The sequence below is a fragment of the Protopterus annectens genome, chromosome 12.part0, assembly GCF_019279795.1.
Source record: "Protopterus annectens isolate FY-2018-M chromosome 12.part0, PAN1.0, whole genome shotgun sequence".
Lineage (NCBI taxonomy): Eukaryota > Metazoa > Chordata > Ceratodontiformes > Protopteridae > Protopterus > Protopterus annectens.
In genome coordinates this window covers 1,518,338,876-1,518,351,065 of record NC_056746.1, presented here as the reverse complement: position 1 = coordinate 1,518,351,065, position 12,190 = coordinate 1,518,338,876, and the positions used below count along the sequence as shown (strand labels likewise).

Below are 12,190 nucleotides of genomic sequence, written 5' to 3'. Positions count from 1 at the left end.
CAGTAAGAATGAAAATCCTTATGAGGCATTTAGCTTTGAGTGGAGAAGAAAGTCTTCGGACTGAAGTATATCAGAAAAAATAGTCAAGAGTCAGCCGACCGGCACTTGCGAACTGCTAACACCACACGGCAAGAAAGACTGGAGAAAATGGTGTCGGCTGTCAGCTTTGTACTCCTGGCGCTCTGACGTCAGGGAGCATGGTTGAACAGCCGACGCCGGACCCAGACTTAGGGATTCTGGCCGACCGAGGGCTGCCTGCTGGCAGGGGAGAACCCTACAGTCATGACTGCAACAGTGAAACACGATGAACATCTCCAGGTTGCAGCTTCCAGGATGTCCCAGGTAGGGACTCCCGTGAGAAATGCTGTAGAGGTTGAGGTAGCCCTAGTAGAAGGAGTTCTGATCCCCTGTGGGATAGGTTTTCCATGGTGCTTGTAGCAGAAATGGAAGAAGTGCGCTATCCATTTGGAAATGGTATGCTTTGAAATGGCCTTGCCCTCTGCCTCTGTAGCAAAGCTGACTAGCAAATGGTCAGATTTTCTGAAAGGTTTAGTCCTATCAGGGTAGAACCTGAGCTGTCTGTGCACGTCCAAGGAGTGCAAGATCCTTTCCCTTTTATTCTGAGGATTACGGAAAAAGGTTGGTAAATGGATGGATTGGTTTAAAGCCACACTGGATATCATCTTTGGCATAAATGATGGGTTAGTCCTGAGGGAATCCCTGTCAGCATGGAAAATAATGAAGGGTTCCACAGCCATTAGTACCTGTAGCTCACTCTTCTTGCTGAAGTGATGGGTAGAAGTAAGGCTGTTTTCCAAGAGAGGAATTCTAACTCTGCTGCTGCAGCAGGCTCAAAAGGGGGAAGCGTAAGCTTCTCTAATACAAAGTTAAGATCCCAGGCAGGGGTGGGAGCTCTCCTTGGGGGCCTTAAATTGTTAACTCCTCTCAGGAACTGCTTGATGAAAGGGTGAAAAGAGAGCTGGGCTCAGTACTGTAATTAGCTCCAGAGGCATGAATCTTAATTGATGAGAAGGATAGGCCTCTGTGGAGCAGCTCTGCTAGGTAATCTAGGATTTGAGATAAGGTGGGCATGGCTGTGTCCTTTTCACGAGACTGGCTCCAACAATAATATATCTTTTCCACTTTTCTGAAAAAGATTTCCTAGTACTAGGCCTTCTGGTCTCAAGGATGACATCCAGCACCTGTTTGCTGAGGGTTGCTAGTGGTGTATTCATGGGACAAGCCAGGCTGCAAAGTTAAAGGTTTGCAGCTGTGGATGCAAAATCTGTCCCTCCTGCTGTGACAGCAGGGAGGGGGTCTGATGTAGGTGCCAGGGTGGCACTGCTGTCAGACTGCATAGGAGTGGGTACCAGTGCTGGCGTGGCCAGTCTGGGGCAATAAGGATTGTGCTTGGTCTGTCCTGTTTGATCTTGAGTAGTATTTTTGAGAGGAGAGACAGGGGGAAAGGCATAAATTGAGAGTTTTTCCCATGCAAAAGGATAGGGCATCCACTTTCCACACTTTGCTGTGAGGATTTCTGGTGCAAAATTTGCTGAATTTATGGTTTTGGGGTGGAGGGGGCAGAGAGGTCCAACTCTGGTGTCCCCCACCTGTGGATTAGCAGTTTGAATGAGCTGGGTTCCAATTTCCACTCGTGTGGGTCCAGTAGATGTCTGCTTAAGTCTGCCAGTGATTTTGTTTACCTGGCAGGAATTGAGCTTACAAGTGCCCTTAGTTGCTCAAGGCTGTGTTCCACAGGGCCATAATTAACACTGCTTATGTACTAACTGTGGTGCTGTCCATCAGTTGTCGTCCTGGAAGGATAAGGTATTTGAAAGCTGTCAGAGCATTCTGTACAGCTAACATTTCTTTTTGATTGATATGCAGGGGAATTTGTCCTGGGTTCCATTTGCCTTGAATGCATTTGCCTACCATGTAAGCCCCCCATGCATAGTCTGATGAGTCTGCTGTCAGGGTTTAGGTGGCGAGGGGTCGAGTTCAAGGAAGTTCCTTGTTGTGGGTGCATGCCTCTGCCCACCAAAGGAACTCTGCCCTTAGGCAAGGAAAGACTGGAATCACTGTTTCCATATCCTGAGAATGTTTGACACCAGAGACTTTTTAAGGACCACTGAAGTTTCCTCATATGCAGTCTTTCATATGGAATTAGTAGAATGCATGAGGCCATGAACCCTAGGGTTTGCAGTATTTGTCTTGCACATAGTTGGGTTTTGGTGGCCATTAGTTTGAAGTAGTTTGCCAAATAAACCTGTTTTTCCTGGAGTGAAAAATGCCATCTGGGAAGTTGTGTTCAAGCTTGCTCCCAGGAATACAATTTTACGGCTGTGCACCAGTGATTATTTCTTTTTGTTGATGGTGTACCCCAAAGAAGTTAGGAGTCTCTTTACAAATGCCAGGTGCTGAAGTAGCAAATCCTGACTGTCTGCCTGAATCAGGCAATCAAAGTAAGGGTAAATTTGAATATTTCTCTGCATGCAGTATGCAATGGCTGGAGCCAGGCACTTTGTGAATACCCTGGGCATAGTATATAAGCCAAAGGGAAATGCAGAGAACTAATGGTGCATAGAGCCTGCCCTGAAACGTAGATATTTCCTGCAAGATTCCCTTATAGAGATGTGCAGATAAGCTTCTTTTAAGTCTAGGGTGACTATCCAGGCATCCTTGGCTAGCATAGGAAGAAGCTGTTACAGTGCAAGCATTATGAATTTTGGGACTACCAGGAAGGTGTTGAGAATTGACAGATCCAGGATAGGGCACCAAGAGTTCTCTTTTCTGGGCACCAGGAACAGTCTGGAGTAGAAACCCTGTCCCCTTTGCTCTATTCTAACAGGTTGAATAGCTCTGATACTGAGAAGAGAAACTACTTCTTTTTGAGCCTCTGCCCACTGGTTTGGAGGAAGGTCTGGCAACCCACTTGGGGTTGCCAATGAGTGGAAGTAGAATCTGTATCCCTGGGATACAATGTTTAGGGACCCATAGCCCTGGATAATGGACATCCAGTTTTTTGCATGCAGAGCAAGTTTTCCTCCTAGGGGTACAAGTACTTGGGCTTGGCTGGGAAGGATTATAGACAAGTCATTGTGATTTTTTCCCTAAGAGGGGTGGCTTACCACTCCCTGTTTTTGAAGTTGGAGCACTCCATTGTTTAGATTTCTGTATACTCTGAGACTGTAGTCTTGGTGGTCTGTTGCCCCTGGGTTTGGACTGAGAAGGCCTGGGAAGGACGGGAAAGGACCAGTTTTTTAGAAGGCCAATGCCTAGTGAATCTAGGTGGCTGTACCTGTAAGAAATCTTTAACAGTTGGCACAGATTTAGATTTTTTTCTCCATCTTTTTAAGAACTAATTTTGCTTTTGTGCTAAACAAACTATCCTGGTTTAATGGAGCATCTAGTAATTTTGCTTTGACATGGTCTGGCAAGATTTGTTCCTTCAGCCAAGCATGCCTTCTCAGTACAGACCCAGTGACAGCAGCCCTGCAAGATGCTTCTAAGGCATCAAAACCACACTGCAAAGTAGATTTACTAACTTGGTTTGCAGAATGCATCAACTCTTGTAAATATTTATTTTCTGTACAATCTGGAAGCAACAACATTTTTTGTTTAATTAGTTCCATAATATGCTGCTGGTACTTCAACATGTGAAACTGGCAATTCAAAGCCCTGATGGCAAGAGTTGCAGAAGTATATACCTTCTTACCCAATCTGTCTAAAGCTCTAGAATCCCTGTCTGAAAGGGTAAGGCTTTTGGCTGTAGTAGCCTTAATGCCTTTAGGTCTCTGGGAAATGGTCTCTGGATTTGCAGTGGGAATCTTAGAGAAAGTTGAGTCAGGTACTCCGTAGTACCGGTCAGGCTTTCTACGAGCTGGTGGTAAAGTATCAGGAGAAGGACTGGATTCCTTGAAGGCATCATCTACAATATCCAAGACAGGGGTTATAGCTAGACACCTGTGCTGAGGCAAGTCTAAAAATTCTGAGTCTCTTTTTGGACTGAGGATAGGCCTGGCATTCCCAGCGGAAACGCTCTTACGGTATGCAAGGTTTCCCCAGAAGAAAAATCATCTGGAGGGGAGGCAGAGGGAATGGAATCCTCTGCATCTGAATCCTCATAGCTAAAGAAGGGCATGGTAATCAGAGGGATCAGAGTCATTGGACTCGTGGTCTGCAGAATCAGAAGGAAAATAAATTCTTTGTCTTTTAGAGGGGGAAGGCTGGCTTTCCCTAATTAAAGTTCTAAGGTCTTCAGCCATTCTAAGCATTTGTTTGTGGCATGGGAGCTTGAGCATGCGCTTTGGTTGTCTGTTTTCTTGGCATAGTGCGAACTCTGGGCCTGAGAAACTCAGTAGTTTTAGTCAAAAACAAAGTTGTCCGTTTAATACGATCATCAGAAGGTTGGAATACACCCTCAGAAACCGGTGCCTGCACAGCAGCTCCGGACCCATCCAAGGTAGATACATTCCACAGGTTCCATAGTTGAAGAAGCATCTCGCGTCATACCGGACTCCAAATGGGTCTCAGCAGAGGCTTGCGAATCTGTAGATGCAGGTATCCGGGGCTGCGAAGGCGCCTCACTGAGTACCAGGGGACTGACAACTAGCTTAACAGAAGCTTTGTCGGCAGTTTTGGACCTATGCAGTCTTGTCTTTATCCTTACGTTTTTTCAGAAGATCGGTAGTCTGATGGCTTATCGGAGCCATTTTGGAATATGGAGAACGAGAGCGAAAGAATTTAGCGCCAAAGATAGCCCAATGACAAACAGTTCAGCTGTTAAACAAGGCACAGAACAGACAGCGAGGAACGTCGTGGTCTGGGCCTAAACAGGTGACGCAGTAAGAATGAAAATGTCTGAGGTATTTGCTTTCAACAGGCAAGACAATTGTTAACTTTTTCTGACATCTGTTACAGCAAGAAAAAAGGATCCCCAACTGGCTACTTAGCTTTAAAAGACTTCAGGTTTGAAACTAGAAAAATGAAAATTTCAGGTAGAGGCCGACTAGCACTTGCAAACTGCTTCTGCTTCAGGCTCCCACATGGCAAGAAAAGCTGGTGTAATGGCATTGGCTGCACGTTTTATACCCCTGACGTCATGGAAGAGGCAACAGCATCCGAAGCAGAAATCCCAAGACTCTGGTATTTGGGTCTACTGAGGGCTACCTGCAGGCAGATAACCAAAGTGTGATGACTGCAACAGTGAAACACTAACATCTGTCCTGTTGGATGTATGTGTTCACAAAAGTTACACCTATTACAGGGATCAGTACAGATTCCAAACTCAGTATTTTGCTGTAGTACAGTTATGAAGGTATGAATATTGGACCAAGCAGCAATAGCATAATGTCATCTACTGAACTCTAGATAACAAAACAGTGGAAAAATAGGACACTGACCTTGTAAAATGAGCTTGTGCTGATCTTGGTAAAAACAAACCCTTGCGTTTATAAACGTAAATATATTCAGTAATCCATCATGCTAACGTAACTTTAGATACAGACCGTCTTAACTTGGCTTTTGAAAAAGAAGACTGCCTGATTTCCCAAAAGCTTTTTTTCTGTGGAGATAAAATTTCAGCTACAAGTTCATAGGTTGGTAATCAGCCCTAGGGCCTAATACAAGCCTAGCCAGAATTCCCTGTTATGTCCAAGAAATTAAGCATATCCCTTAACTATAGAACTTTGGGAAGAAAACTGGTAAATTAATGGATAGGTTAAGGGCAAATTCAGAATCTTCTTTCAGTAGAAAGGACTGGCTACTGCAAAGAATAACCCCAGTTTTATGAAAATTTAAGGTGGCTAGCAAGAAAGCCCAAATTTCCAAAACTCTTCCAGCAGATATAATAGCAACTAGAAATTGTTTACAGGACAAAAAAAAAAAAAAAGACTAAATTAATTTTCGCTACAGGTTCAAAGGGAAACAGAGTTAAGGCAGTGAGAACGGTAGTCAAGTCCCAAGGAAGGGTGGGGTCCTTAATAGGTGGCTTAAGCAAAAATGTACCTTTGAGGAAGGTCTTGCATAACCCAAGGGAGGCCAATGACAAATGATCTTAGACAACATGAGAACTGGAAATTGCAGCAAGCTGTATTTTGATTGCACAGCAACTTGATCCATTATGAAAAATAGAAGCTAGGAATTCTAAAACTGCTGGAAAGGGCACTAAAAAGTGGTCTGAAATTTCTCTCATTAGCCAAAATATAGAATCTTTTCCATTTGCTCTTGTATATCTTCCTAGTGGAGACTCTGAGAAGAATGAATGTGTAAAATCTGAGAAGAAAGTCTTGACTGTCTAGCCATCAGTGGAAGTGGAGAAATTATGCAGTCAACCTGAGGGCTATTAAGTCTAGTTAAGGTAGCCCAGAGGGGTGAGACAGAAGATTCAGAAAGAGATTCAGAACCCAAGGGGGGGTACATCACATGAGGCCAAAGGAATGGGAACTACACTTGTGAAGGCCAGAACAGAGCATTGAGGATCTCCTTGCTCTTCCATTGATGAGCTTTTTGCTTGGAGCTGTAATTGGACAATCTGGACTGAGAAAGCAGAGCTTCTTGAGAAACTGTATGCAGAAGAGCCCCTATAAACTACAGGGTTTCAGTGGTAGAGAGTTGAGACTTGCTGTAGTTCACTATTACGTCTAGCTGTAGACATAAATGGAGCATGTAGTCTCTTGACGTTTCTCACTAGATGCCTGGTGGGAGTCACGAGGAGCCAGTCATCAAGAAATGCAAATGCCTAGAACCCCAGCAATCTCAAGTAAGCTGCAACCAATTCCGTACATTTGGTGACCACCCAGGTGATAGATCCAGATGCCCTTCTTCAGAAGGAAAAGGTATTGAACTGTAACCATTTGGAACTTTGTTTAACAAACTGTTTCAAGTGGCTTAGGTTAAATATTGGCTTGAGGTCCCTCAGTCTTTGGCGCCAAAAGGAATCTGAATAAGTTCAAAACCCTTGGTGGTCTGGTAAGGCCTCTTGGATGACTCTTTTAGTAGCTTTTCTACCTCTGAGGCTGCTGCCTTCTGATGGGAGTAGGTTGGGAAATTTTTTGTGGGTCTATGGGTAAGGGAAGGGAAAAAGGAATGCAATAAACTCTTAATTCTCTGTGACCCCCACCCTGGCCATGTGGGTGATGTCTACCACTATTACAGTACCCCTTTCTGTATTTGAGTCCTGCAAGATCCCTTGTGATTTTCAGAACCACATCTTTCTACTCCCTTTCTGGTTTCCTGAGAAGGTATGGTGAGGTATAGAAAAATATATCCCTACAGCAGATAAGGTTTTCCCATCCTGTTCACTCCTGCAGAGGATCTCAAAATTTGGTCCAAATACGGTAGCACCATCAAAAGGTACACTGATTAAAGACATCTTGTAGGGCTCCACAAAGTTGCATCCAGGTGTACCCCCTAACAGTAATGTCTGAACTTGCTGCTCTCAAAACACCCTCAGTAGCATAGGAAATCAGCTGCATGGAGACATTTGATAGGGACTGAAGGGTGGATAGTTGCAAAGAAACTGTCTTTTTATTATCAGTCAACATGGAGCCCGAGAGGGATTTGGCAAGATGCTTAGTCAAATCTGCCTGGAACCTGATAAAATGTACCACACAATTCAGAAACTGTAGGGCAAAGACCATTAAAGCAAAAATTTGATTCCAAAATCTGTCCAAGGCCCTAGATTCCCTGTTTCGGGGGGGAGTGAACAGTGAGACTTAAGTTCCTTTTTAGTGGCTGTAATAACAACCATGGCATCAACTGACACTGCTGCTCCAACAGGCTTAGTCCTTGGGTGCAACTAAATACTTGTCTGGCATTCTAGGTAAGAGTTCTGTTGTACCTGGATCCTTCCAAGGCAGACAGGAAATGAGGACTAAAGTTGACACGGGATGTCTCAGAGAAGGTGTAAGAGTTGAAGGCCAAGCCTTTGGATTTGACCCAAACAACCCCAAAATTATTTTATTCGGTACTTCCGATGAAGAGGGATGGATCAGAGTAGGAGTTACTAAGGGTGTTTGGACAGGGCCAAAGTTCATGGGTCTAATGGGAAAAGGGAGTACTCCTGAGAACTTCACCATCTTGTCCACATCTGCTTCGGACAGGTTCCTGGTACACCTGAAGGACCAGGAAGTAAACGAAGGTCTCACTATGTGTAGTCCCTTGCAAAAATGGAAAATACAGCCTGGATGAGATCAGATCCAAAGAGAACCAAGAATATTGATGGGTTGGTGACTTATGAAAACAAATTTTTTTCAATCCAAAGAACTGAGCAAAACAAGGTCCTAGAAGTTGTCTGAAGAAGCCAAAGCTGAAGCCAAGTAAGGATAGCAGTCAGGGAAATGCTTCTCAACTCTCTTGGCTTATCTTTGTCCCTTTCATCTTTCAACTTGAGGTTTTTCCTGCTGGTTTCTCAAAGAGGGAAATTCCTGATACTGAAGAGAAGGGCAGGCAAACGGACCCTCAAGAGCTAATTTGCGCCTGTGCTCAACCAAAGTTCTGTGGTTGAAGTCAGAACAAATTTCGGGCATCCAAGTTGGGTATCCTGTGTTTTTAAAGCATACGTTTGTCAGACATCTTAAAGGAAAGCAACCAATCCTAAAAGTATACAGAACACACAAACACAGCAGAGAAAAAAAATCTAGTAAGGAAAAATTACCAGCACTGGTAAATAAACTCCCTACAAAGGAATGGGAGCTACCAACAATGGTAGAGAAGACTACTAGAGAGAAGATAACAGGAAAGGGCACGAGGCCTGGAAGGCAAAGAAGGGCAACCCTACAGTATACAAAATAAATCATAGAAAACTTTTTTTTTTAAATAACTGGGGAGAAAAGCAAAAAAGGTCAAAAAACCTACAGAGAAAAAATACATCCAAAAAACAGAGGTACTTATTTCCAAAAATACTTCAGCTACATCAACTACATCTGACAGCTATAGTGAGAAACAAGATCTGAGGTAACCTGGGGCTTGGGAGAGTATTTAAGGGGAGGAGCTTGTGCTACAACTCCAAAGTCTGAAAATTGGTCGAAGTTGGATCTCTAAACCAAAGGTTGAGGAACAGCCAAAAAACGACATTAGATATGAAGATTAACCAATTTAAACACAAACATATTAAACAAAAATTACTATCTAAATTACAAGGCACAGTACAGGTAACTAACTCAAAGTGTTTAAAACAATACCTTACATCATAAGTTAAAATTACTAAAACTATTAAAGGCAAATGCTTGGAAAGCAAAAGTAAAACACAGTATTAATGTGAAATAAGTGCTTAAATGGCACAGTTTTCGAATCTCACATCCAACCTTATTTTCATCACATTCAGTTAAGCAATTTAAGTCAGTGATATTAACAAGAAAGATTGTTCTTACCCAGATATGTTGTAGCTCTCTGCTATTAACAGGATATAGTGCATGATTTGTACCGACAAGCTTCACAGCACACTCTATGTTAACGTCTATTATGGTTCCACACTGACTGTCCTGAAAAAAAAAAATAAAAGCAAACTTTTTTTTAAAGAAATGCAACTAATATAAAAACATTTATCATTCACAGGCCAAGACCACTGGTGCAGACATACTTTATTAGCAATCAGGATAACGAAATTTGCATTCTTTCTTCAGATGAAAAAATATGAAGTCCTAGCATATGGCAAAGTGACATGCACGGAACATTACACTCTGATGAGCAAAAAAGACTAAAATGGCATGAGAGAGTCACCCCATCTTAGCCATCCCTGGGTCAGGAGCAATCTGGGCTATGAGGACTCTCCCTAGGAGGTAGAGGAATCCAGAGGCAATGCCAAGAAGGCATGTTGAGGGGGAATGTCATTGGGCACATTTCCTGCTAATGAATCTCAGGAGATAAAAGTACAGTTGAGTAAACTCCTACTGTAGCAGTAGATGATGTACTCTTCACTGCTGCAGTATTCTTTGCAATAAAGATACCCCGCCTAGGGCAGCCTAACGTCCGGTCAGTGTACCAAAGCTTTAAGATTATAATGGATATGCCGTACATCACAAGTATGCTCCCAGGACATGGTGTAAGACACGGGCATAAATCTGGCATCCGGATATACCATTCTCAGAACTGAAAAAGCTCCATAGGAGCGGTAGGTAACAAGTACTTCCAGAAGGGAAAAGGATCGTGGGGAGGAGTGAGGGAGCGAGCGAATACTGCAACAGTGAAAAGGACATCATCTGTTACGGTAAGATTTTACAAAACTCTACCACGTTGTTCCACATCAGTTGCAGAATTCTTCACAATAGGAAGAGTGCAACAGCTCAGGAAGAAAAGCCAGCAGAGCTCTCAAAAAAGCCATGAAGAAAGGCCCTGGCAAACCAGCTCTAGCCCTAGAGATCACATCTAACTTATAGTGCTTGGCAAAATTATGCACAAAGTCCAGGTGGCTGCCTCAAAATTTGGGATAGCCGTAAATGCTTGCAGCTCAGACACCTGGCTGGCAGAAGTAAGAGCAAAAAGAACTGTCTTCCAAGAAAATGCTGTAAGGAGGCTAAAGCAGCAGGCTCAAAAGGAGCCTTAGTCAACCTTTCCAAAACAAAAGTAAGGTCCCAGGAAGGAGGAACAGGCTTCCTATGAGGCCTAATATGAAGGACACCTGTTTAGCTTCAAACTCTAGAGATAAAGTGGGAGTCAAAGGCAGACAAGGAGAACCAGCGGACAGGTGGGCTTTAACAGAATATGCCACCGTAACGCTGAGCAATCCACACAAATAAAGAACCAAAGGACATGCACAGTAAGTGGATCCAGGTTACAAGAAAGATACTAAACAGACAATCTCTTCCATTTGGACAAATAAGAATTTCTAGTAGTGGGTTTCCAGGCCTCCTGCATGACCCAAACCACAACCTCAGAAAAAAGGTGTCTGAGGAATCAAAATCTTATCACCACAGTCAGTTGAAGAGTGGACAGGTGGGGATGGATGAGACCCCCCTTGCTTGTGAAAGTAGGTCCACCCTGTGAGGTGACTTGTGACGAGTGCCATTGGCCAAATCCAAGAGGGAACCAACACTGTCTGGGCCAAAAGGGAGTCCCCAGCAAGATTTTTGGGGCATCAGTCTAACAGGATTCTCTGAGTGACAGGAAGGGGAAAGAAAGCATAAAGAAACAGCCCCTTCTAAGAAACAAAGAGAGAGAGGCAGACTGTGTCCACCTTCCATGCCAGAGGACATGCGACTCTGGTGCAAAAGACAGGAAGTTGTACTCAGAGGGGAGGCAAAAAAATCTACTTGACCAATGTCCAAAAACACATCCTTGTGAAGCATCCACTCATGGGATTGTGTTACAGACCTGCTCAGAGAATCTGCCATTTTTTTTCTGATTTGAGGGAATATAAACTGCCTGAAGGGTCACCTGACACTGGGATCCCAAATCTGAAAGGCTAGTCAGCAAAGGATACAAGACCTTGCCCCCACACCCCCCCCCCTGTTGATATATCACACCACTGTGGTATTGTCTGAGAATTCTGAGGGGCCATGGAAGGAAATGAAAATGAAAAGCCTGAAGACCCAGAAGAAGGGTTCTCATCCCTTTGACACGGATGTGGCATTTCTTTTGTCTAAGAGACCAAAAGGCCCTGTACTTTCAGACCAAAGGAGGCCCCCCCTCAACCCACGATCATGTCATCTGTGAGAAGACTGCATGTTGAAAAGGAAACCCTGGGTTGACGGACAACTGATGTATTTACCACTGACATTTTAGCTTGAGAAATGGAAGAGGAGGGACTAGAAAATATAAAGAAATGAGAATGCTGACGCCAGACTAACTTGAGAAACCACTGGATCTTTCTCGAGTCAAGGACCTGCTCAGATTGTCTGCCACTACATTCTGACCTGAAGTGATGCACACTGCCTCAAGAGTCACTTAATACTGCACAGTAAAATCCCAAGCCAGGACAGCCAACCGGCAGAGCAAGACATTGTACCTCCTTGTTTGTTTATATACCACATAACTGTGGTATTATCTGTGAAGACCGGAGAAAAAGTATGAAAGGTCTGAAGAACCAGCAGAAGAGCTCTCTTCTCTAATGCTGATGTGATCCTTCTGCTGATGAGACGACCATACTCCCTGTGGCAAAGGTTGCTCCCTCATGCCAGATTCAAGGCATCTGTGAAAAGTTCCTGAGAGGGGAGAGGAAGATTAATAGGTAGCGCTGGGTTTAGAGACCAAG

At 43.8% G+C, this 12,190-nt stretch overlaps 1 protein-coding gene across 1 annotated transcript in view; it reads right to left on the bottom strand.

The window, feature by feature from the left end:
- Positions 1-12,190, bottom strand: part of UBE2O (ubiquitin conjugating enzyme E2 O) — a 1,895,179-nt gene that overhangs the window by 1,678,109 nt on the left and 204,880 nt on the right. The window contains exon 3 of the mRNA XM_044089038.1: positions 9,372-9,482. Within this exon, the coding sequence (XP_043944973.1) occupies positions 9,372-9,482 (111 nt within the window). The remainder of the gene's footprint in view (positions 1-9,371; positions 9,483-12,190) is intronic.